General features: G+C 44.0%; 1 protein-coding gene across 1 annotated transcript; it reads left to right on the forward strand.

Moving 5' to 3' along the window:
• The first annotated feature begins 5455 nt into the window (after positions 1–5455).
• LOC120053807 (nexilin-like) lies at positions 5456–27230 on the forward strand. Its single transcript, XM_039001063.1, has 12 exons — positions 5456–5947; positions 6463–6654; positions 7267–7351; positions 7621–7769; positions 11065–11262; positions 11507–11683; positions 19904–20092; positions 20284–20475; positions 25508–25705; positions 26056–26277; positions 26360–26551; positions 26706–27230. The coding sequence occupies exons 1-12, from the start codon at positions 5456–5458 to the stop codon at positions 27228–27230; spliced, it is 2811 nt and encodes a 936-aa protein (XP_038856991.1).
• The last annotated feature ends 304 nt before the right edge of the window (positions 27231–27534 follow it).

Raw genomic sequence — 27534 nt, forward strand, 5'->3', positions numbered from 1 at the left:
TACAAAACGTCTCAGGATGATGTTTTTCAATTCTCCAACAAAGTTAAAGTTTTGTCTCCTTCAAGTTGGTGGTAGCTCAGCTGCCCTAAAATAACTTCATTTTAACAGTGTATTATAAAAATGCATGACAGTATTTTGGCAAAGGCCTACAACTTCTTTGTAGAGACATTTGTTGGACATTGTGTTTGCTTACTGTTTCCCCAAATTGTACCATTTTGTCCATTTGTGATTTGCACAGACACAATATTGTGATAAAAAGGGTATATTCATTTAATTGATATGAATTATAGACTTTATTATCATGCCTGGTTATCACAGCTGGATTGAAGAGGGCAGTGCAGTCTGTTGACCAGCTCCACAGCTGTGACAGACGTTCTGAACCCAGTCTAATGATTCATTGGACAGAGGGAAACATAGCCAGTCGAGATAATCTCTTAGAAAGTAGTCTTGAGTTATTCATATTTTGGTAAAATCAAGTTAATTACCTGTTACTCTGTCTGTTCTCAACCTTCAGACTGGTAATCCACACCATCAACATCATAGTAGTTGTCGCAATCAAAGTAATTGCTGTGATATGTGCCAACGCAGCTGTTCATCAGGTGTGTAATGTGAGATTGATCTAACTCAAAGTCTAACTATACACTGTTAATTAAGTATGCCTGTTAATCAACAAATCAACATTTGGTACATTTAGGTCTACCCTTCAAGTTTTCAATCCATGAATCAATGAAATCAATCAAATGTTATTTGATGGCCTGTTTCTTTTTATTAAGCACTTGTTAACCCCAAACCTCCCTGACTGTTTACTTCAGTATCATTACCAAGTGAATTGATGAGAATACATTCTACATTTAGCTTACATTTCTAACACACTGATAAACAGTAACCTTTCTAGTGTCGGATGACTCCAAATTATCTCTTGCTCATCCGATTGTCTGGGACTAAATCTGGTACTAAGTCTGGTACTAAGTCTGGTACTAAGTCTGGTACTAAGTCTGGTACTAAGTCTGGTACGAAGTCTGGTACGAAGTCTGGTACGAAGGCTGGTACTAAGTCTGGTACTAAGTCTGGTACGAAGTCTGGTACGAAGGCTGGTACTAAGTCTGGTACTAAGTCTGGTACGAAGTCTGGTACGAAGGCTGGTACTAAGTCTGGTACTAAGGCTGGTACTAAGTCTGGTACGAAGTCTGGTACGAAGTCTGGTACGAAGTCTGGTACGAAGGCTGGTACTAAGTCTGGTACGAAGGCTGGTACGAAGGCTGGTACTAAGGCTGGTACTAAGTCTGGTACTAAGGCTGGTACTAAGGCTGGTACTAAGTCTGGTACTAAGGCTTATGTTTTGTCAAGGGTCTGTTGGGTGACATGTGGCTACCGACCCTCGCTCTGTCCAACAGCATACCACTCATCAGAAATAGCCATGAACACATGGCCTGGACACACAAGCGGGCTATACTTAGCTCAGCATACTGAGGGGTGGAGGTGGAGGACGAGCACCCCTTTCCTTCCCCAAACTGCAGCAGCCATGAGGTGCCTGCCTCCCCAAACAGACACCCGCAAAACTCCAGCTGCTCTGCAAAAAAATACGTATTTATCATGTGATATTCTGTAGGGTATCGATCAATCGCATGTATTTTATAGAGCTTTTTTACAGCAGTTATCACAAAGTGCTTCACAGTACACTTTGTTTGCTGTACAGTATAAATATATGTAGGGTACACTCTTCAGTTTGTCCCCATAGCGGAACTCTATTTGGTGCTGGGTAGACCCTTTCTAGAACCCTCTATGGATGGTTCTTCAAAGATCCCCCTGTATATATACTGAATAAAAATATAAACTCAATATGCAACAATTTCAAAGATTTTACAGAGTTATAGTTCATAGAAGGAAATCAGTCAAATGAAATAAATGCATTAGGCCCTAGTCTATGGATTTTACATGACTGGGCAGGGGTGCAGCCATGGGTGGTCCTTGGAGGGCATAGGCCCACCCACTTGAAAGCCAGGCCCACCCACTGGGGAGTCAGGCCCAGCGAATCAGAATACATTTTCACCAACAAAATGGCTTTGTTACAGACATAAATACTTGTGTTGTGTGGGAAAAATGTACATTTTAAATTGACCTTTTATTATCCCCAGCACAAGGTGCACCTGTGGAATTAGCTTCTTGATTCGCCACACCTGTCAGGTGGATGGATTATTTTAGCTAAGGACAAATGCTCACTAACAGGGATGTAAACATATTTGTGCACAAAATTTGAGAGAAATAAGTGAGAACATTTGTGGAAGTGGAACATTTCTGGGATTTTTTATTTCAGCTCATGAAACATGGGCCAACACTTTACATGCTGCGTTTATATTTTTGTTCAGTGTAGTTCTGCCTAGAACCCTATATGAAAGGTTCTGCTTATAACCGTCTACGAAGGGTCCAACCAAGAACCATATTATTCCTAGAACTGCTATGAATGGTTCCCCCAGCCTTATTAGCCTTTAAAATGTTATTATTTATGACAATAGATTATATACGTCATAAGGACTTTCTTTGAGGGCCTAGTTATACCCTAACACAGTGGTGTTAGAGAAAATCCTGGTTGACAGGTCACATTAGGCCTGCAAATCACATTATGCTGGCTTGCAAAGTGACGTGTAATTCCTATTGGAATCCAGCCAGAGTTAGGATATCCAACAAGTGGAAATGTTAATCACCTGTAACTTGCATTCTGCATGACTACCAGAATAGGGAAGATTGAATACTGAGACTACCTCAATCATCTAAACTGGAAAAACCATCTCAGTAATGGGTCCAATAAATCAAATTACTAATAGATTGGATTATTTTTACAAACTGTATATTTGTTATCTTCCTGTAGCATAAAACTAATCAACCAATCAATGTACATGCAAAAACACAGAGATTACCGTAAAACAAACAATTCTGAAAATCTCCATGCAATAGAGCATCCTGGGAAATATTATAGTTGGTTTTATGTAGAACCCTTCTAGCCTTCCAAAGAACCCTTCTTGCCTTCCAAAGAATCATCAAAGAACCCTTTCTTCCAAAAACAGTTCTTAGGATGTTAAAGGTTCAAGGTAGAACCCTCTGCCTTACAAAAAACTCTTGTCTTCCAAAAAGGGTTCTTCAGATCAAAATGGTTCTTGGTAGAAACTTTTTGGAACCCTTTTTTTAAGAGTGTAGTGAAACAGATACAGATATTAAAAGTTACACACATTATTGAAGTCCATACATGTATAGGCTAGCCACTTACCACACCAGATTTCAGAAAGGGCACTACATAATGTTTACTGGTAAAATTGTTGTCCTAGTTTTGCATTCGGTATAGGGCATTCAATAAACTCAATCTGAAGTTCATCATTGGTAGAAATGTTTCACCATTACGTTGCACGTCTTTGAGGAAAACTGAGGTGAATGAGACTACATTTTGCTAGTGTTTTTCTTTAGAGTATGTTTAATGATGGGGCAGAGGAGCCTCATAAACATTTTTAAGGGATATACAGTGCATTTGTAAAGTATTCAGACCTCTTGACTTTTTCCAAATTTTGTTAAGTTACAGCCTTATTCTAAAATGGACTAAATCATTTCCCCCCCTCATCAATCTACACATAGTACCCCATAATGACAAAACAAAAACAGGTTTTTAGAAATGTTTGCTAATTCATAAAAAATGTAAAAAATGAAATATCACATAAGTATTCAGACCATGGCGTTAAGTGTTGTGGTGGAGTAATGAAAATGGAAGATTCCCTGTGTCTGTGACGCCCGCCGTTTGGTGCGACACAGGCCCGGTCCCGAGCATGGTGAAACTGAGAAGACACTGTCTGTCCTATTGAGTTTTGAAGCAGAGTATGAGGTGGCGGTGCTATCTAGTGGGGGAGCAGCCTTAGAAGTTGATGTTGCAGACAAAAATGATTAAAGGAACGAAAATGGTATAACTTGAGAAGGCAAGAGCGAGATGTACAGCGCATTCGAAAGTGTATATAAAGCATTTAGAAAATAATACATTTACATAAGTATTTAGACCCTTTACTCAGTACTTTGTTGAATCATCTTTGGCAGCGATTACAGCCTCGAGTCTTCTTGGACTTGGCACACCTGTATTTGGGGAGTTTCTCCCATTCTTCTCTGCAGATCCTCTCAAGCTCTGCCAGGTTGGATGGGGAGCGTCGCTGCATAGCTATTTTCAGGTCTCCAGAGATGTTCGATCAGGTTTAAGTCCGGGCTCTGGCTGGGCCACTCAAGGACATTCAGAGACTTGTCCTGAAGCCACTCCTGCGTTGTCTTGGCTGAGGTCCTGAGCGCTCTGGAGCAGGTTTTCATCAAGGATCTCTCTGTACTTTGCTCCGTTCAATCATGCCTCGATCCTGACTAGTCTCTCAGCTGCTGAAAAACATCGCCACAGCATGATGCTGCCACCATCATGCTTCACCGTAGGGATGGTGCCAGGTTTCCTCCAGATGTGACGCTTGGCATTCAGGCCAAAGAGTTCAATCTTGGTTTCATCAGACCAGAGCATCTTGTTTCTCATGGTCTGAGAGTCCTTTAGGGGGCATTTGGCAAACTCCAAGCTGGCTGTTATGTGCTTTTTACTGAGAAATGGCTTCCGTCTGGCCACTCTACCATAAAGGCCTGAAGTGCTGCAGAGATGGTTGTCCTTCTGGAAGGTTCTCCCATCTCCACAGAGGAACTCTAGAGCTCTGTCAGAGTGACCATTGGGTTCTTGGTCACCTCCCTGACCAAGACCCTTCTCCCGCGGTTGCTCAGTTTGGCCAGGTCGGCCAGCTCTAAGAAGAGTCTTAGTGGTTCCAAACTTCTTTCATTTAAGAATGATGGAGGCCATTGTGTTCTTGGGGACCTTCAAAGCTGCAGAAATGTTTTGGTACCCTTCCCCAGAGCTGTGCCTCGACACAATCCTGTCTCGGATTGCGACTTGGTTTATGCTCTGGCATGCACTGTCAACTATGGGATAGACAGGTGTGTGCCTTTCTAAATCATGTCCAATCAATTGAATTGACCACAGGTGGACTCCAATCAAGTTGTAGAAACATCTCAAGGATGATCAATGGAAACAGGATGCACCTGAGCTCAATTTTGAGTGTCATAGCAAAGGGTCTGAATACTTATGTAAATAAGGTATTTATGTTTTTTTTCACTTTGTCATGATAGGGTATTATTGTGTGTAGATGAATACATCTAAGAATATGGCTGTAACTTAAAAAAAAATGTGGGAAAGGGGAAGGGGTCTGAATACTTTCCGAATGCACTGTAAGTTATGAATAATACATGATTATGTGAAGAGAAAGATGTTTGTTGTTATTGTACCATACCATAATGGTGTTTTTATTTTTTTGACAGGTAACATTTGAAGAGGGCCCTGTTAATTTGTCAGCGTGGCGTGAACATGACTGAGGTAGCACAAAATATTGCTGATGTCGCATACGACATGACTGATGTGGCACATGATGTGTGTGATGAAGGACACAAAATTAGTGATAAAGAGAACAACGACGACATGAACGAGTTGCATGGCCATGTGGCACACAAAGAGGACGATGTGGAACACGACAAGCATGATTTGGCACACAAAGACAATGTGGCATACAAAAATAACGATGTGTCCCATGACGAACATGATGAGGCACAAGAAAAGAACGAGGCGCACAATGACCATGAGGAAGAAGTTCACACCGAAGAGGATGAGGTTCACACAGAGCCCGAGGAAGAGGAGGAGGAAGAAGATGAGGCACACGACAGGAATGATGTGGAGCACAAAGAAAATTATACAGTTAAGGACAAGGCAAGGCAAAGGTCAAGATCCAGGAAAGACAAGAACGATGTGGCACAAAATGGAGTGGCACATGACATGAACGATGAGTCAGAGAAAGAAGAGAAGGACCAGTCACAGAACGTATCTGAGGTGGCTCTGAAACAAAAGGTGAGGCACGGCCCTTTGTGTTCATCCTGCTATCAACAGTTGAAATGGAAAGATGTGATATGTACTTTGCTTCTGGATAGATTTACCATTCAAAAGAGTCAATCTGAAGTGTAGCACGTTGCTGAGTCAACCACAGATGTTACACTAGGGCAGGGATGGGCAACTGGCCAGCTGCGGGCCATAACACCCCCCTTTTGTAGGCTCGTGGATCAAATTTTGCTTAGGGCCCCCAAAAGGCTAGGGCCAGCTCTGACTACATGTGTGGGTAAGAATTTGGGTACGCAGACCTGCTAGCCACTGTGGCCCCTCGTGATGAGTTCAGATTTTTTGTGGCCCCCACCCCCATCAAAGTTGCCTATCCTTGCATTAGGGATTGACGGCCTGTAGATCTTTCATAACGTTTCTGTAACGTTCAGCTAAATAGCACTATTCAAAACGTATCTTTTAGATCTGAGAACCACACTCCTATATAAGAACCTTAGCAATTAATTTCTTGTATTTTCGTCTTCCTCCAGAGACTTCTGCGCTCCAAAAAGCCGGTGGCCAGGAGCTACGTGCCCCAGATCGGTAAGGCTGAAGTGAAGAACAAGTTTGAGGCCATGCAGAAGGCCAGGGAGGAGCGCAACAGTAGGAGGAGCCTAGAGGAGCACCAGAAAAGGAAGGAGCAGTACGTCAAGGAGAGAGAATACAACCGCAGGAAGCAACAGGTCGGCGGTCAAACACCGAGAGAGTTAACCCCAACTAACTGTGACCTGCATGGCATGGAGCACGAGCCTCAACAACAGCAGTGTGGGTGTACTGGAAAACTCATATCAGCATCATATCACTTTGCACAAAAAAATCTCAACGTTCTATTGAAATATCTTAACAATTATGTTATAGATGTGCTTGGTTTGTGCTTAGGGCAAACTTATACCCAAAACATGGGGATAATTGAGAACATACTAAATACATTTTCTATTTTACGCATGTTGTCCGTTATTACAAGCTGTATCACAGGAAACATTATAGTAAAACAAGCAACGTCTGATACAAGGGGGGAACACCTTGATACTCAGGAGGAGGGAAGGAAACGCCCTGTACTGTCGTAGCCAACTCTTAGAGACCGGATGCCTAAGTGTTGATCTCCCCATATGTCACAACCGCATGATCCAATCAGAGGCCTCCCTGTGGGTCACATGCTCGTGCTATTTTACCAGATTAGGGCCTTGAGTACTTTCTGGGCCCAGCATGGCTCCTGAGGTGGCCAGCGTGCAGAGCAGATGATCCCAGATAAACTGGTAACCTCTCAGCAACGCTCTCCCTCTGATCCACCACAGATAAAAGAACTACTCGCCTCCAGTGATGAGGAGGAGGAGGTGAAGCCGGCCAAGGTAGAGAAATCCTACGTCCCCAAGATCACAGGTAGGAAATGGGGGGCAGGTGGGCTGGGAGAGGGCTGAGGAGGTGGGTGCTGTCCTAATCCTCATCTCACCCATTGGGTTGTATTCATTAGGCAACTAATGGAAGGAAACAGACTGAAACAGGGTGAGACTACCTGGACCTAACCAATAATTAACGCTCATTGTCATGTTCCATTGCAAACTGTTGTAAAACGTTACGGGGATAATGAACACGACCCTGGTGTTTGTACTGTGGTCTCATCATCACCATGTGGGGTCTACACTCTACAGGCAGTGTGAAGGGGAAGTTTGCCGAGATGGAGAAGCAGAGACAAGAGGAGGAGAGGAAACGGATGGAGGAGGAGAGGAAGAAGCGCGCCGCCCAGGACATCATGGAGAAAGCGAAGATGCAGAAGGAGCTGGCCAAGAAAGCCGCAGAGGTAAGACTGCGGGATTCCTTCGTTGGGCCAGAGGTAAACTGTAATGTAGCCTATAGGGGAAGCGGTACATCAGGGCTGGATTGCTCAATCGCTGCCTCCATTGAGGGACTGGCCTCCACCTCTGTGTAATCAGTCAGGTAATCCTCAACTGCCACCTGGATGATGTATTTTAAGTGCCATTTGAAAGGCTAACAGTTGCTGTAATGGATTTGAGTGGTGCTGCAATCCATTGCAGCTCCGAGAGCACATATCGTGTCTGATACAGTATATACTATCAGAGATACAGTACCGGTCAAAGGTTTTAGAACACTGACTCATTCAAGGGTTTTCTTTATTTTTAATATTTTCTACATTGTAGAATAATAGTGAAGACATCAAAACTATGAAATAACACATGGAATCATGTAGTAACCAAAAAAGTGTTAAAAAACAAAATATTTTATATTTGAGATTCTTCAGAGTAGCCACCCTTTGCCTTGATGACAGATTTGCACACTCCTGGCATTCTCTCAACCAGCTTCATGAGGTAGTCACCTGGAATGCATTTCAATTAAAAGGTGTGCCTTCTTCAAATAATTTATTTCCTTCTTAATGTGTTTGAGCCAATCAGTTGTGTTGTGACAAGGTAGGGGGATATACAGAAGATAGCCCTATTTGGTAAAAGAGCAAGTCTATATTATGGCAAGAACAGCTCAAATAAGCAAAGAGAAATGACAGTCCATCATTACTATCAAGCGCTATGATGAAACTGGCTCTCATGAGGACCGCCACAGGAATGGAAGACCCAGAGTTACCTCTGCTGCAGAGGATAAGTTCATTAGAGTTACCAGCCTCAGAAATTGCAGCCCAAATAAATGCTTCACAGAGTTCAAGTAACAGACACATCTCAACATCAACTGTTCAGAGGAGACTGTGTGAATCAGGCCTTCATGGTCGAAATGCTGCAAAGAAACCACTACTAAAGGACACCAATAAGAAGAGACGTGCTTGGGCCAAGAAACACGAGCAATGGACATCAGACCGATGGAATGGTCTGGAGTCCAAATGTGATATTTTTGGTTCCAACCGCTGTATCTTTGTGAGACGCGGTGTGGGTGAACGGATAATCTCTGCATGTTTATTTCCCACCATAAAACATATAGGAGGTGTTATGGTGTGGGGGTGCTTTGCTGGTGACACTGTCTGTGATTTAACCAGCATGGCTACCACAGCATTCTGCAGAGATGTGCCCTCCCATCTGGTTTGGCTTAGTGGGACTATCATTTGTTTTCAACAGTACAATGACCCAAAACACCTCCAGGCGTTGTAAGGGCTATTTGACCAAGAAGGAGAGTGATGGAGTGCTGCATCAGATGACCTGGCCTCCACAATCCCCTGACCTCAACCAAATTGAGATGGTTTGGGATGAGTCGGACCGCAGATTGAAGGAAAAACAGCCAACAAGTGCTCAGCATTTGTGGGAACTCCTTCAAGACTTGGAAAAGCATTCCAGGTGAAGCTGGTTGAGAGAATGCCAAGTGTGTGCAAAGCTGTCATCAAGGAAAAGGGGGGCTATTTGACGAATTTCAAATCTAAAATATATTTTGATTTGTTTAACACGTTTATAGTTTTGATGTCTTCACTATTATTCTACAATGTAGAATTGTGAAAATTGAGCATAATTGTGAAAATAAAGAAAACCCTTGAATGAGTAGGTGTTGTAAAACTTTTAATAGGTAGTGTATATCATATAAGTCTTCAGATGTGTCATCACACAGCCTTCTTCAGATACAGGCCTTAGAATGTGCCATAAACTGAAATAGGCTGGCTGCTTTAAGAAGCATTCAGCACTAGCTGTGCATTAAAGCTAGGCTAGCCTCTGCCACGGGCTTTCATCTCACCTTTGGTATGACGTTAGTGAAGTCTGGAAGCCGAGCCTAACGCTAGGCTAGCTGTAGTTGTACAGCTAGCCTAGCTGTAGTTGTAGCCATGCCAAACTGGATTGAAGCCAGTTCTTCTTTACCAAATCGATTTGTTGACCTAGATACAACAAGGTACTGGATGGTTACAAGTAATAACACATTTTGTTCAAATTTATAATGCAAATTTCAAATATACAATAGAAAACATTCATGTTATTCTTTCAAATTCAATTTGAAATACACCTGCTAATACACCTGTGGCACCTGCTAACCTTTGCGTGCCATTTCAAGATCACTCTAATGAATATGTTAATGACCTTGTACTAGATAGGGAATTACATAGTACTTACTACTACTAGACTAATTCTAATGTAATTAAATTAAAGGAAGAGTGGTACTGAATGTACTTTCTATCTTGGCACAGGGCAATTACAGAGATGTTCCAATATAGTTACGCTGACAAAGCCTATTGAAAGGGTTTCCTTTTTGTGGAAATACGTTTGGTTTGGCTGTGGATGGACAGGCTGCATGGATATTGTCTGTTTATATTCAGTGCTTACTGTTCACACAGTGTTGTTGTTAGTTCTACTCCACTGAATTACAGTCATTTGTCTCTTGAACATGATGAAAGCTGGATAAACCTATCTCTTCATTGTCTCCTTTCACTGCAACCTACTGCATGTACCTATACTGTAAAAGTTAGTGAAAACTTGGGGAATTCTTCCTGGTTTATTGAGCCAGGGAGGTAGCTTCAATCGGAGCCAGTACTGACTGAGTGGGATAGAAACAACTGGGCTAATGAGTTCTACTGCTGCTGCTTGAGCCACAGACACTGCCGGGTATAGACAGCATGTGACTGGTAACTGTTTCCCACACCACTGACTGTCTAAATTAGCCCCTGCCTCCCAGCTAGCTGACAGAATTAGACGCTCCTATCTTAGGGCTGACATTCACTGACAGGTCTACTGCAAATGTTGGCCAGTACCAAAAGAATGTTCTCCTTCAAGGCCTATCTTCTGTGTGTGTGTGTGTGTGTGTGTGTGTGTGTGTGTGTGTGTGTGTGTGTGTGTGTGTGTGTGTGTGTGTGTGTGTGTGTGTGTGTGTGTGTGTGTGTGTGTGTGTGTGTGTGTGTGTGTGTGTGTGTGTGTATTTTGTTTGTGGGGATTTTCTTTTTTAGTTGAGAGGTATCAACTAATAATTTCATAATGTATAACATAGGTTTAGTCCATTACTTGAATAAACACGACCACTTCAGCATTTGCAAAGTTCACAGACCAGGAAATGGTTTGTTTTGTTGATGTTTGACGTGCTAAATGAAGTACTGTCTTGTCTTATCGTATTTTATGTTATTGTAATTTACTCTTCTAACAATGGCTTTTGTCCATTTATGTCAGGAGGGAGATGACACCATCCTGGTCCGTGTGGTGCCGGCCAAGCCGTCACGACCTCCAGGCAGGATCAAGATGAACTTTGAGGACCTGGAGAAAAACCGCGAGGAAGAGCAGAAGAAGAGGACAGAGGAGGAGAAGAAGAAGCGCTACAACGAGAACAGGCGCTCCTTCCGCGAGGCCAAGCAGAGCTCGGTCGTCCAGGTGAGCTGAGGAGAACCGCTCCCATAGGCTTCGGCAGGACTGGCAGCACAGCTGTTTCTACAAATCTAATATTTCAGGAAAGAGATTATATCGGTGTCAATACTTCATGGTGGTCTAGGTGTAGATTGAGCATAGGTGTTTCTAGGAAAATCTAATATTTCATGAAAGCTATTATATTCTGTCTGTGTCAATACTTCATGTGGATATGGTGGTCTCTGATGTAGACTGATTGTGTCAACACCAGGATGAGGACGAGGAACAGCCCACAGAGAAGGAGCAGGTGACTCCTGGGAAGCTAAAAATGACGTTTGAGGAGGCTGAGAAGGAGAGGCAGGAATGCCTGAGAAAGCAGGCAGAGAGGGAGGCTAAACGACGTCTGCAGGACGAGAAGAAAGCCTTTGAGGAGGCCAAGCTGGAAATGGTGACTGATCTTATAAAATATCTTATTCACTTATTAGCACCTCACATTTCAATGTCCTGTTCTTTCCTTGTGAGAGCTGAGATACAGCATTTCAGTGCTAGATTAACTTTGGAGGTAAATTAGCAGTGGCATTTCGTGTCAACCCTGCACATTCCCTTTGCAAACCCTTACATTCAGTGCTTTCCTCTTGTGCTTTTGAAGTTGACTTGTGCTGTCTTTGATAATACTTTTAAAAATGTATCTGTCAGAGCTTGAATGTTGTTGTGTAATGTAAAGTCAGCAAAAAAAGAAACGTAACTTTTACTGGATCCTGTGTTTCAAAGATAATTCGTAAATATCCAAATAACTACGCATATCTTCATTGTAAAGGGTTTAAACACTGTTTCCCATGCTTGTTCAATGAACCATAAACAATTAATGAACATGCACCAGTGGAATGGTTGTTAAGACACTAACAGCTTACAGACGGTAGGTGCCTAAGACAGCGCTACAGGGAGACAGGACGGACAGCTGATCGTCCTCGCAGTGGCAGACCACGTGTAACAACACCTGCACAGGATCGGTACATCCGAACATCACACCTGCAGGTCAGGTACAGGATGGAAACAACAACTGCCCGAGTTACACCAGGAACGCATAATCCCTCCATCAGTGCTCAGACTGTCCGCAATAAGCTGAGAGAGGCTGGACTGAGGGCTTGAAGTGAGGCAGGTCCTCCCTAGACATCACTGGCAACAACGTCAACTATGGACACAAACCCACCATCGCTGGACCAGACAAGACTGGCAAAAAGTGCTCTTCACTGACGAGTCGCGGTTTTGTCTCACCAGGGGTGATGGTCAGATTCGCATTTATCATCGAAGGAATGAGCGTTACACCGAGGCCTTTACTCTGGAGCGGGATCGATTTGGAGGTGGAGGGTCCGTCATGGTCGAATCCAAGATTTCGTAGCAGTTCAGACGTCTTTGTCTTGTTGTGTCCCATGTATATATATTTTATTTTACCTTTATTTAACTAGGCAAGTCAGTTAAGAACAAATTCTTATTTTCAATGACAGCCTAGGAACAGCCTTGTTCAGGGGCAGAACGACAGATTTGTACCTTGTCAGCTTGGGGATTCAATCTTGCAACCTTTCGGTTACTAGTCCAACACTCTAACCACTAGGCTACGCTGCCGCCCCATATATTTTTTCCTCCGTATATATTTGGAGGTGGAGGGTCCGTCATGGTTCGAATCCAAGATGGCGTAGCAGTTCAGACGTCTTTGTCTTTGTGTTGTCGTGTCCCGTGTATATATATATTTTTCCTTCATATATATTTCGTATATATTTTTTATATTTTTAACCTCAATTTCAACATACTCTCCTGCAACCCGTCTCACCCAATGTGGTATGAATCTGCTATTTTCTATACTTTAGAACAGGAACCCCCAACAGAAGCTAGCCAGCTAACTAGCTATTAGCTTGTAGTCAGTTAGCCACTGCTAGCGGTCATCAGCTAACCTTAGCCCGGTCAACTCCTGCCAGTCTGCACAGCGCGATTCAGCCCAGAGCATACCGGACTGCTTTTTCTCCACATCTTCGGATTTCTACCGCAAGCTCTGAACCTTTTGACCTGGATCATCGCAGCTAGCTAGCTGCTATCTGAGTGGCTATCCCTGGCTAACGTCTCTGTCCCGAAGCAAGCACCAGTTAGCCTGGAACTAGCCTCGTGCTAGGCCCATCTCCCTGCAAGCGGAAGAGGTCCATCAGCCACTCCTTGGGCTACAATACCTATTTTGCCAATTGGCCTGGACCCCTTTTACTGCTGACACGGAGCCCCGCCGATCCATCAAGACTGGTCTACCGACATAATCCGCCCGATGGGGTTTCAACAGGCTCCTCCATCGAGACGTCCCCAGAAGGCCCATCCGCTAGCCTGCTAGCCGCGGCCCGCTAGCTGTCTAGAGCATATCGGACTGTTAGCTTAAGAGGTCCATCAGCCACTCCTTGGGCTACAATACCTATTTTGCCATTTGGCCTGGACCCTTTTACTGCCTACACGGAGCCCTGCCAATCCATCACGACTGGTCTGCCGACGTAACCGTCCGAGGGAGCTACAACAGACTTTTCCGTTACGACGTCCCCCTAAAGCCCTTCTGCTAGCCTGCTATCCCCAGCCCGCTAGCTGTCTGAATCGCCGTGTCTCCAGCTCACCTAGCTACCCACTAGTCCCTATGATCACTCGGCTACGCATGCCTCTCCCTAATGTCAATATGCCTTGTCCATTGCAGTTTTAGTTGGTGATCATTGTCTTATTTCACTGTAGAGCCTCCAGCCCTGCTCAATATGCCTTAGCTAGCCCTTTTTCTTTCCCCTCCCACACGTGCGGTGACCTCACCTGGTTTAAATTATGTCTCTAGAGACAAAACCTCTCTCATCGTCACTCAATGCCTAGGTTTACCTCCACTGTATTCACATCCTACCATAGTCTTGTCTGTACATTATGCCTTGAATTTATTCTTCCTCGCCCAGAAACTTGCTCCTTCTACTCTCTGTTCGGAACGCACTAGACGACCAGTTCTTATAGCCTTTAGCCGTACCCTTATCCTACTCCTCCTCTGTTCCTCTGGTAATGTAGAGGTTAATCCGGGCCTTGCAGCACCTAGCTCCACTCCCATTCCCCAGGCGCTCTCATTTGTTGACTTCTGTAATCGTAAAAGCCTTGGTTTCTGTCACGTTCTGACCTTTATTTCCTTTGTTTTGTCTTTATTTAGTGAGTTGGGGTGGGCAGTCTATGTTTGTATTTCTATGTTTTGCTATTTCTGTGTTTGGCCTGATATGGTTCTCAATCAGAGGCAGCTGTCAATCGTTGTCCCTGATTGGGAACCATATTTAGGTAGCCTGTTTTGTGTTGGGTTTTGTGGGTGGTTGTCTTCAGTCTTCGTGTGTCTGCACCAGACAGAACTGTTTCGGTTTTTCACATTTGTTGTTTTTTGTATTTTGAGTGTTCACTTTTATTAAACAAGATGAACAATTACCACGCTGCACATTGGTCCTCCGATCCTTCTAACTTCTCCTCCTCAGACGAGGAGGAAGACGAAAGCCGTTACAGTTTCATGCATGTTAACATTAGAAGCCTCCTCCCTAAGTTTGTTTTATTCACTGCTTTAGCACACTCTGCCAACCGGGATGTCCTGTCTGAATCCTGGCTTAGGAAGGCCTCCAAAAATCCTGACATTTCCATCCCTAACTATAGCATTTTACGACAAGATAGAACTGCCAAAGAGGGCAGAGTTGCAAGCTACTGCAGAGATAGCCTGCAGAGTTCTGTCATACTATCCAGGTCTGTGCCCAAACAATTCAAGCTTCTACTTCTAAAAATCCACCTTTCCAGAAACAAGTCTCTCACCGTTGCTGCTTGTTATAGACCACCTTCTGCCCCGAGCTGTGCCCTGGGCACCATATGTGAATTGATTGCCCCCCATCTATCTTCAGAGCTCGAACTGTTAGGTGACCGAAACTGGGATATGCTTAACACCACGGCCGTCCTACAATCTAAGCTAGATGTCCTCAATCTCACACAAATTACTTCAGCGAGCAGGCCTTTCTAATCGACCTGGCCTGGGTATCCTGGAAGGATATTGACCTCATTCCGTCAGTAGAGGATGCCTGGTTATTCTTTAAAATTGCTTTCCTCACCATCTTAAATAAGCATGCCCCATTAAAAAAATTTAGAACCAGGAACAGATATAGCCTTTGGTTCACTCCAGACCTGACTGCCCTTGACCAGCACAAAAACATTCTGTGGCATACTGCATTAGCATCGAATAGCCCCCGCGATATGCAACTTTTCAGGGAAGTTAGGAACCAATATACACAGGCAGTTAGGAACGCAAAGGCTAGCTTTTTCAAAGAGAAAATTGCATCCTTTAGCACAAACTCCAAAAAGTTCTGGGACACTGTAAAGTCCAAGGAGAATAAGAGCACCTCCTCCCAGCTGCCCACTGCACTGAGGCTAGGAAACACTGTCACCACCGATAAATCCACTATAATTGACAATTTCAATAATCATTTTTCTACGGCTGGCCATGCTTTCCACCTGGCTACCCCTACCCCGGTCAACAGCCCTGCACACCCCACAGCAACTTTCCCAAGCCTCCCACATTTCACCTTCACCCCTATCCAGATAGCTGATGTTCTGAAAGAGTTGCAAAATCTGGACCCCTATAAATTAGCTGGGCTAGACAATCTGGACCCTCTCTTTCTTTAATTATTCACTGCAATTGTTGCAATCCCTATTAGTAGCCTGTTCAACCTCTCTTTCGTATCGTCTGAGAAAGATTGGAAAGCTGCTGCGGTCATCCCCCTCTTCAAAGGGGGAGACACTCTAGACCCAAACTGTTACAGACCTATATCTATCTTTCTAAGGTCTTCGAAAGCCAAGATAACGAACAGATTACCGACCATTTTGAATCCCACCGTACCTTCTCCGCTATGCAATCTGGTTTCCGAGCTGGTCATGGGTGCACCTCAGCCATGCTCAAGGTCCTAAATGATATCATAACCGCCATCGATAAAAGACAATACTGTGCAGCCGTATTCATCAACCTGGCCAAGGCTTCGACTGTCAATCACCACATTCTTATCGGCAGATTCAACAGCCTTGGTTTCTCAAATGACTGCCTCGCCTGGTTCACCAACTACTTCTCAGACAGAGTTCAGTGTGTCAAATCGGAGGGCCTGCTGTCCGAACCTCTGTCAGTCTCTATGGGGGTGCCACAGGGTTCAATTCTCTGGCCGACTCTTTTCTCTGTATACATCAATGATGTCGCTCTTGCTGGTGGTGATTCTCTGATCCACCTCTACGCAGACGACACCATTCTGTATACTTCTGGACCTTCTTTGGACACTGTGTTAACTAACCTCCAGACGAGCTTCAATGCCATACAACTCTCCTTCTGTGGCCTCCAACTGCTCTTATATGCAAGTAAAACTAAATGCATGCTCTTCAACCGATCGCTGCCCACACCTGCCCGCCCGTCCAGCATCACTACTCTGGACGGTTCTGACTTAGAATATGTGGACAATTACAAATACCTAGGTGTCTGGTTAGACTGTAAACTCTCCTTCCAGACTCACATTAAGCATCTCCAATCCAAAGTTAAATCTAGAATCGGCTTCCTATTTCGCAACAAAGCATTCTTCACTCATGCTGCCAAACATACCCTCGTAAAACTGACTATCCTACCGATCCTTGACTTCAGCGATGTCATTTACAAAATAGCGTCCAACACTCAGCAAATTGGATGCAGTCTATCACAGTGCCATCTGTTTTGTCACCAAAGCCCCATATACTACTCACCACTGCGACCTGTATGCTCTCGTTGGCTGGCCCTCGCTTCATATTCGTTGCCAAACCCACTGGCTCCAGGCCATCTACAAGTCTCACAGATCATTGCACCTGTACATAGCCCATCTGTAAATAGCCCATCCAACTACCTCATCTCCATATTGTTATTTTCTTTTTTTGCCCCTTTGCACCCCAGTGTCTCTACTTGCACATTCATCTTCTGCACATCTGTCACACCAGTGTTTAATTGCTAAATTGTAATTACTTCGGCCTATTTATTGCCTTACCTCCCTAATCTTACCTCATTTGCACACACTGTATAGAGATTTTTTTTCTTCTATTGTGTTATTGACTGTACGTTTGTTTATTCCATGTGTAACTCTGTGTTGTTGTTTGTGTCGCACTGCTTTGCTTAATCTTGGTCAGGTCACAGTTGTAAATGAGAACTTGTTCTCAACTGGCCTACCTGGTTAAATAAAGGTGAAATTAAAAAATAAGCAAATATTATGGTCTGGGGCGGTGTGTCACAGCATCATCGGACTGAGCTTGTTGTCATTGCAGGCAATCTCAATGCTGTGCGTTACAGGGAAGATATCCTCCTCCCTCATGTGGTACCCTTCCCGCAGGCTCATCCTGTCATGACCCTCCAGCATGACAATGCCACCAGCCTTACTGCTCGTTCTGTGCATGATTTCCTGCAATACAGGAATGTCAGTGTTCTGCCATGTCCAGTGAAGAGCCCAGATCTCAATCCCATTGAGCAAGTCTGGGACCTGTTGGATCGGAGGGTGAGGGCTAGGGACATTCCCCCCAGAAATGTCTGGGAACTTGCAGGTGCCTTGGTGGAAGAGTGGGGTAACATCTCACAGCAAGAACTGGCAAATCTGGTGCAGTCCATGAGGAGGAGATGCACTGCAGTACTTAATGCAGCTGGTGGCCACACAGATACTGACTGTTACTTTTGATTTTGACCCCCCCTTTGTTCAGGGACACATTAATCAATTTCTGTTATTCACATGTCTGTGGAACTTGTTCAGTTCATGTCTCAGTTGTAGAATCTTGTTATGTTCATACAAATATTTACACATGTTAAGTTTGCTGAAAATAAATGCAGATGACAGTGAGAAGATGTTTCTTTTTTTGCTGAGTTTAATTATAGGAAGGTAGTTATACAGGTTAAAATAGTATCATAAGCATTGCATAAGGTCCTTAATTAAAACTATCCATCACAAGTCCCCTTTTTTGAAAACTATACTGTAACTACACACATCTGTCAGAACATTCATAATGTGTATAGTATAGTTATAAAGGTTATTTAGTCAACTCCTTCATTAGGTGTTCTGAATCTCCTTTGGGGATTGAACCTGTTTTGTTATTGTGGTTGTTGTTGTTATGGTTATTGTGGTTGTTGTTGTTATTACTGTGTTCTAACCACCTGAGCTATCCAGTGCTTTGCAAAAGTATTCATCCCCCTTGGCATTTTTCCTATTTTGTTGCATTATAACCTGTAATTTAAATTGATTTTTATTTGGATTTCATGTAATGGACATACACAAAATAGTCCAAATTGGTGAAGTGAAATGAAAAAAAGAAATGGTGTCAAAAAAATTCTAAAACAAAAAAAACTAAAAGTGGTGCGTGCATATGTATTCACCCCTTTGCTATGAAGTCCCTAAATATGATCTGGTCCAACCAATTACCTTTGGAAGTCACATAATTAGTCAAATAAAGTCCACCTGTGTGCAATCTAAGTGTCACATGATTTGTCACATGATCTCAGTATATATACACCTGTTCTGAAAGGCAACGCCACTAAGGGGCACCACCATGCAAGCGGCACCATGAAGACCAAGGAGTTCTCCAAACAGGTCACAGTCAAAGTTGTGGAGATGTACCGATCAGGGGCACCATTAAATCCATTGTAAAAAAAAAAATGAAAGAATATGGCACCACAACAAACCTGCCAAGAGAGGGCCGCCCACCAAACTCACGGACCAGGCAAGGAGGGCATTAATCAGAGAGGCAACAAAGAGATCAAAGATAACCCTGAAGGAGCTGCAAAGCTCCACAGTGAAGACTCCCCAAACATATGGAAGAAGGTACTCTAGTCAGACCATCAAGGAAAACGCTATGTCTGGCGCAAACCCAACACCTCTCATCACCCTGAGAACACCATTCCTGCAGTGAAGCATGGTAGTGGCAGCATCATGCTGTGGGGATGTTTTTCATCGGCAGGGACTGGGAAACTGGTCAGATTTTAAGGAATGATGGATGGCGCTAAATACAGGGAAATTCTTAAGGGAGATTTAAGCTGGGACGGAGGTTCACCTTCCAGCAGGACAATGACCCTTAGCATACTGCTAAAGAAGCACTTGAGTGGTTTAAGGGGCAACATTTAAATCTCTTGGAATGGCCTAGTCAAAGCCCAGACATCAATCCAATTGAGAATCTGTGGTATGACTTAAAGATTGCGGTACACCAGCAGAACCCATCCAACTTGAAGAGCTGGAGCAGTTTTGCCTTGAAGAATGGGCAAAAATCCCAGTGGCTAGATTTGCCAAGCTTATAGAGACATAACCCAAGAGACTTGCAGCTGTAATTGCTGCAAAAGGTGGTTCTACAAAGTATTGACTTTGGAGGGGTGAAAAGTTATGCACGCTCAAGTTTTCAGTTTTTTTGTCTTATTTCTTGTTTGTTTCACAATGAAAAATATTTTGCATCTCAAAGTGTTGTGTAAATCAAATGATACAAACCTCAAAAAAATAAATTTTAATTCCAGGTTGTAAGGCAACAAAATAGGAAAAATGCCAAAGGGTTGAATACTTTCGCAAGCCACTGTATTTCCCTAGTCTTGGGCCTGGTGTGACTTTAGAACTGTATGTACTTGCAGGGAGAAGATGAGGAGGACTCACAAGGAGCTCAAGGCGAGAGAGAGGTCATCCAGCCTGGTAAACTGAGGTTGAGCTTTGAGGAGCTTGAGAAACAGAGGGTAGAGAATGAACGCAAAGCAGCAGAGGTTGAATACAAGAAACGAATGGAAGAGGAGAGGAAGGCTTTCGCCGAGGCCAGGAAAATCATGGTCAGTGAGTGTGATGTGATGGTCACTTCGCCTCATCCCACATCTGTTTGTGCTGTCTTGCCAGCTCCTATGCCAAAAGTCCAGCACAAAGAGATCTGGGACCAGCCAGCTCCTTTTTTATGTTTAATATTGTGAGCCCCGAGATGTCAGACACTAGTTTGAGCTCTCTTGTCGTTGTCCTCCTTCTCCAGATAGTGGATGAAGATGACGAGGTGTTGATGGCCATGCTGAACCTGGAGGGCAGCAAGCCAGGGAAGCTGTGTGTCAGCTTCGAGGACAAGGAGCGTCAGAGGAGAGAGGCGGAGGAGAAGAAAGCGGAGGAGGAGGCCAAGAGGAGGCTGGAGGAGGAGAAGAGGCTCTTCGCAGAAGCCCGCAAGAACATGGTAGGACTGGGTAACATAACCATAGAGATCCTACAATTTACTAGTGGAATTTGGTATCCTAGCAACATGACAAAACAATCTGCCATCTTGGTCAGCAAAACGTTAATTCTAGAAATGGATCAAATATGGTATAACTATGGTAAAATAAAACAATACATTTGTGAATTATAGGATCTCTATGAACATACCTCTGCAGGCAGCACCAGCATGTAGCATATGAAGCCCTGCGCTAACATGTCGACTGAAGTAGGCTAAGTTCAGAAGAAGCATGTGAAAAGATTGAAATTATTTTGATTACTCATCATGAATAGAGCCATAGTGAGTAACGTTTCATAACTTGTTTTTGTGTGTGAATGTCACAAACGAATACCTTCAGTTTCCCATGCTGTGGGATGTTCTGGGCTCTGCTTGATCGGTGTCATCTGAGCACATAATCAATGTTATGGTCACACTTTAAACAAACTACAAATTACATTTGCTCATACATAATTTTTGAAGCATATATGTAGGCCTTATGAAGTGCTTTTGAATACTTCATTATCTTTTCATAAGTTAAGACGTTATAGTGTTAACACTTGAAGAGTTGTTCTTTTTTTTATTACTATAATTTATTTTGTGTATCATTTTTTGGGGGGGGGGGATTTTATCCCCTTTCTATCCCCAATTCCAATCGTGTCTCATCGTTAGCACTCCCCAACGTGCTCGGAAGGGGAAGGTCGAGTCATGTGTCCCCCGAAACATGACCCGCCAAACCGTGCTTCTTAACACCTGCCCTTCTTAACCCGGAAGCCAGCCACACCAATGTGTCGGAGGAAACACTGTTCACCTGATGCCTGCAGGCACCCGGCTCTCCACAAGGAGTCGCTAGAGTGCAATGAGCCAAGTAAAGCCACCCCGGCCAAACCCTCCCCTAACTCGGACGATGCTGGGTCAATTGTGCACCGTCCTATGGGACTCACGATCACGGCCATTTGTGATACAGCCCGGGATCGAATCAAGGTCTGTAGTGCCTTAGACCGCTGCCCCACTCGGGAGCCCATTATTATATTTTTTTAATATGAATTAAGTTTATTTCACGAAGCATTATATAACAGTGTCATAAGCGCATCTTAAAGTGTCAATACAAAACTTGACCTTTTTTTAAATAAACTCTAATATCAACTGGAATGACAGAGTTATGTCACGACCTATATATTGAACAACACTTGAAGTGTTACTGTTATGGTTGATTTAAAGTGTGACCAATGTTTCTACAATCTACTGAAAACTAACGCCAATATTAACATTTGAGGTAGGCTGTATTTAGTATAGTAACTCAATCTCTAATTGGACTCTAATTGGACATGGATTAATCATACATGATGATGTAACGTTACTGTACATACTCAAATGGTACACTTGCAATTGCTGTTCCTACCTTCAAAAATGATCTCCTTAAAGAGCTCCCTGGATCTGGAAAAACCTAAGACTTCATATCGAGATGGAGAAGTAAGATATTTTCACTTTCAAATGACAATTGTATTTGTACACTGACTAAGAAGAAATAATAGTGATTGCCATGAAATGCTAATACTGTAAGTTCTTACTGTAAATACAAGGTTGTGAATGGATGGCTCTTCATCATGTGTGTCCTGCTTATTCTGACTGATTCTACAAGGACAATGAAAGGCTTCTACCTTACTATTATAGAATGAGATAAAGATCTTCATGTCATTCAAAAGCTTTTTACAGGATCATCTGATGAGAAATTCAATGTAATTTGGTTGCCGTAGCTTTTCTGTTCAATGTGATTATGTTGCTTTATCTTTGCTTTTCATCGGGTACTTCATTGTTTGTGTTTCATTGTGGGAGGGTTTAGGTGGTGGGTTAAATTGTTATTCGAAGCTGATATGATGCAATGATCGATTTGGGATTAAAAATTGTGATGTTGGCGCTAGAGGGGATAGATGCTTTTTCTAGTCGTTTGTAACTTATTTTGTACATAATGTTTCTGCCACCGTCTCTTATGACCAAAAAGAGCATCTGGATATCAGAACAGTGATTACTCACCTCGAACTGGATGAAGATTTTTTATTTAACGAGTTAGATTCAAAGGATTCCGGACCAGGCCCAAATCCCCGTCATTCGCAAGAAGAGGAGACGCCGATACAGGGGACGCTGATCCGGGTGCCTTGTGAGAATTCGTCGGCAAGTGGGTAACCCGCCTCTACCATCTGTCCTATTGGCCAACGTGCAATCATTGGATAATAAACTGGATGAGATCCGTTCGAGACTTTCCTACCAACGGGACATTAAAAACTGTAATATCTTATGTTTCACTGAGACATGGCTGAAATATGTATAATATACAGTTGGCTGGGTTTTCTGTGCATCGGCAGGACAGAACAGCTATGTTCGGTAAGACGAGGACTGGGGTGTGTGTCTATTTGTCAATACCAGCTGGGGCACAAAATCTAATATTAATGAAGTCTCTAGGTTTTGCTTGCCTGAGGTAGAGTACCTCATGATAAGCTGTAGACCACACTAGTTACCAAGAGAGTTTTCATCTATATTTTTTGTAGCTGTCTATTTACCATCACAAACTGATGCTGGCATCACACCTAATGAGCTGTATAAGACCATAATCAAACAAGAAAATGCTCATCCAGAGGCGGCGTTCCAGTGGCTGGGGACTTTAATACAGGAAAACTTAAACCAGTTTTACCTCATTTCTACCAGCATGTCACATATACATCCAGAGGGAAAAAAACTCTAGACCACCTTTACTCCACACACAGAGACGTATACAAAGCTCTCCATCATCCTCCATTTGGCAAATCTGACCATAATTCTATCCTCTGATTCCTGCTTACAAGCAAAAACTAAAGCAGGAAGTACCAGTGACTCGCTCAATTTGGAAGTTGTCAGATGACGCAAATGCTAAGCTACAGGACTGTTTTGCTAGCACAGACTGGAATATGTTCCGGGATTCATCCGATGGCATTGAGGACTATACCACATCAGTCACCAGCTTCATCAAGAAGTGCATCGATGACGTTGTCCCCACAGTGACCGTAAGTACATACCCCAACCAGAAGCCATGGATTACAGGAAACATCCTCACTGTGTTAAAGGGTAGATCTGCCGCTTTCAAGGAGCGGGACTAAAACCCGGACGCTTAAAAGAAATCCTGCTATGCCCTCCGACGAACCATCAAACAGGCAAAGCGTCAATACAGGACTAAGATTGAATGCTACGACATCGGCTTTGACGCTCGTCAGTGTGACAGGGCTTGCAAACTATTACAGACTTCAAACGGAAGCCCAGCCGTGAGCTGCCCAGTGACATGAGCCTACCAGACAAGTTAATTATTTCTATGCACTCTTCAAGGCAAGCAACACTAAAGCATGCATGAGAGCACCACCTGTTCCGGACAACTGTGTGATCACGCTCTTCGTAGCCGATGTGAGTAAGACCTTGAAACAGGTCAACATTCACAAGGCCGCAGGGCCAGATGGATTACCAGGACACTCAGAGCATGCGCTGACCAACTGGCAAGTGTCCTCACTGACATTTTCAACCTGTCCTTAACCTAGTCTGTAATACCTGCATGTTTCAAGCAGACCACCATAGTCCTTGTGCCCAAGAACACCAAGGTAACCTGACTAATTGGCGCATACCTCCACAACAGATCCACAGATGACACAATCTCTATTGCACTCCACACTCCCCTTTCCCACCTGGTCAAAAGAAACACCTACGTGAGAATGCTGTTCATTGACTACAACTCAGTGTTCAACACCATAGTGCCCTCAAAGCTCATCACTGAGCTAAGGACCCTGGGACTAAACACCTCCCTCTGCAACTGGATACTGGACTTCCTGACGGGCTGCCCTCAGGTGGTAAGGGTAGGCAACAACACATCTGCCACGCTGATCCTCAACACGGGGGCCCCTCAAGGGTGCATGCTTAGTCCCCTCCTGTACTCCCTGTTCACCCACGACTGGATGGCCAAGCATGACTCCAAGTTTGCCGACGACACAACAGTGGTAGGCCTGATCAGCAGCAACGATGAGGCAGCCTATAGGGAGGTCAGAGACCTGACCGTGTGGTGCCAGGACAACAACCTCTCTTTCAACGCGATCAAGACAAGGAGATGATTGTGGACTACAGGAAAAGGAGGGCCGAGCACGCCCCCATTCACATCGACAGGGCTGTAGTGGAGCAGGCAAGAGCTGTCCAAATCACCAACAAACTATCATGGTCCAAACACACCATGACAATCGTGAAGAGGGCACGACACCACCTACTCCCCCTCAGGAGACTAAAAGATTTGGCATGGGTCCTCAGTTCCTCAAAAAGTTATACAGCTGCACCATCGAGAGCATCCTGACAGGTTGCATCACTGCCTGGTATGGCAACTGCTCGGCATCTGACCGCAGGTACATCACTGACCCAGTACATCACTGGCCAGGCTGTGTCTATGCCAGGCGGTGTCAGAGGAAGGCCCAAAAATTGTCAACGACTCCAGCCACCCTGTCATAGACTGTTCTCTCTGCTACCGCACGGCAAGCGGTACCGGAGCGACAAGTCTAGGTCCAAAAGGCTTGTTAACAGCTTCTACCCCCAAACCAGAAGACTGCTGAACAGTTAATCAAATGGCTACCAGGACTATTTGCACTGACCCTCCCCCCCTTTTTTTACACTGCTGCTACTCACTGTTTATTATCTATGCATAGTCACTTTACCCCTACCTACAGCACATGGACATATTACCTCAATTACCTCAACTAACTTGTACCCCCGCACATTGACTAGGTACCGATATCGCCTGTATATAGCCTCGTTATTGTTATTTTATTGTGTCACTTTTTAAATTATTTTTACTTTAGTTTATTTAGTAAATATTTTCTTAACTCTTATTTTTGTTGGTTAAGGGCTTGTAAGTAAGCTGTTGTATTTGGCCCATGTGACAAACAAACTTTGATTGGATTGTAATTGGTTTATTGTGAGATTGTCAATGACACCATGCTCTGTGTTTGTGTGCCGGTAGGTGCTAGATGAGGACGAGGACGGAATGGTCAAGAGCGAATCCCAGGAAGCATTGCACCCTGGAAAACTGGAGATGAACTTCGAAGAGCTGCTTAAGCAGAAGGAGGAAGCCGATAGGAGGTGCAAGGTGGCGGCGCGCAAAAAGAAAATGGAGCAGGAGAAACAGGAGTTTGAACAGCTCAGACAAGAGATGGGAGAGGTCAGTCATCAACATGGTATCAGTCTCACAATGCTGTTAAAGACCCACTTGGGAAGTCTCATGGATATTTGCATGGAACTACCAACTGCAGAGATTGATAACAAGATGAGGAGAACCAGGGGCCATATTTATAAAGTATCTCTGGGTAGGAGTGCTGATTTAGGACCAGTTTAGCCTTTTATACCATAATCACAAGATAACATTGACCTGATCCTAGATCAGTACTCTTACTCTGAGACGCTTGATGCATACAGCCTAATTTCTTATGTGTTGAAATGATTAGGCCTATGCTTCTGTTTTGTCTGTATCCTTAAAACTAATCTTATCACTATATGTGTTTCTCTCCTAAGGACGTGGTGAATGAGAGCTCTGATACAGTGAGTAAGGAGTATGAGGAGCTGAAGAAACTCAAGAGGACTGGCTCCATCCAGGCCAAGAACCTCAAGTCCAAGTTTGAGAAGATCAAGCAGTTGAAAGACGAGGAGATCCAGAAGAAGATTGAGGATGTGAGAGCAAAGAGAAAGGCTGTAGATGAGGAAATCAAAGAGAGGGAAGAAGAGAGGATCCAGGAGGTATATATTTTAGCATGATCCTTCAGAATCGCATTGGAACTCCAAACGCGTCGGTCTGTATCATGTTATGCTGTTTTTTCAGGATGATGATGAAGGCAAAAATGACACAGAGAAGGGGGCTGAGGAGGCTCCGTTCAGACAGAAGGTGGACATGCGTGCACGGTTTGAACAAATGGCCAGAGCCAGAGAGGAGGAGGAGAAGAAGAGGGTGGACGAACAGAAGCTTCAGAGGATGCAGTTCGAGCAGCAAGAGATTGACGCCGCTCTCCAAAAAGTAAATCCCTCTTTCATCGGGTTCAATCATCGGGTTTCTCATTGTTAAACAGTTGACGACGTCCCTGACTCGCATGACATTCTAAAAACGCATGACAGTTCAGTGGAGGGAGGGTTTCCAAAAATAATGTGTCAATGTGTCATATCTTTGTCAGAAAAGGGAAGATGAGGAGGAGGAAGAGGGAAGCATCATCAATAGCTCGGCAGCCTATGAGGATGAGGAGGACCATGCCAGGTCGGGGGCTCCGTGGTTTAAGAAGCCCCTGAAGAACCAATCGGTGGTGGATGCCGAGCCAGTGCGATTCACAGTGAAGATCACCGGGGAGCCCAAGCCGGAGGTGACCTGGTGGTTTGAGGGGGAGATGCTCCAGGACTGTGAAGACTATCAGTACATAGAGAGAGGAGAGACATTCTGCCTCTACCTGCCAGAGACCTTCCCAGAGGACGAGGGCGAGTACATGTGCAAGGCTGTCAACAGCAGAGGCACCGCCGCCAGCACCTGCATCCTAACGATAGAAAGTAAGCAATTGTCCATCTCACTGTCACTGCATGCCTGCATGATGCCACTGCCTGATTTGGTTTTCTCATCTTTCTATGATTGGATGGGATCGCATGCTCCTCTTCCTGATCTTCCTATGATTGGATGGGATTGCATGCTCCTCTTTCTGATCTTCCTATGATTGGATGGGATCGCATGCTCCTCTTCCTGATCTTCCTCATCTTCTTCCTCTTCCTTATCGGCTTGGTTCAGTTTCAGCCGTGGGTAATCCCATCTTCTGTTTCTCTCTTCCAGCTGACGACTACTGATGCTTTACTTTTTCTGGAACTTTCCCTGTCTCTCTCACTCCTTTTGTAAAACTTCATCCCTCATGGTAGGGCCAAAAAGAGGAGGAAACAGCATTATGCTCTCCATTCCTTCTCGGGATACACACAACATGAAAAGTGCAATATCGTGTTGTTTACGTATTGCTCATCATTCATCAA

Source organism: Salvelinus namaycush, chromosome 9, assembly GCF_016432855.1.
Source record: "Salvelinus namaycush isolate Seneca chromosome 9, SaNama_1.0, whole genome shotgun sequence".
Classification (NCBI taxonomy): Eukaryota; Metazoa; Chordata; class Actinopteri; order Salmoniformes; family Salmonidae; genus Salvelinus; species Salvelinus namaycush.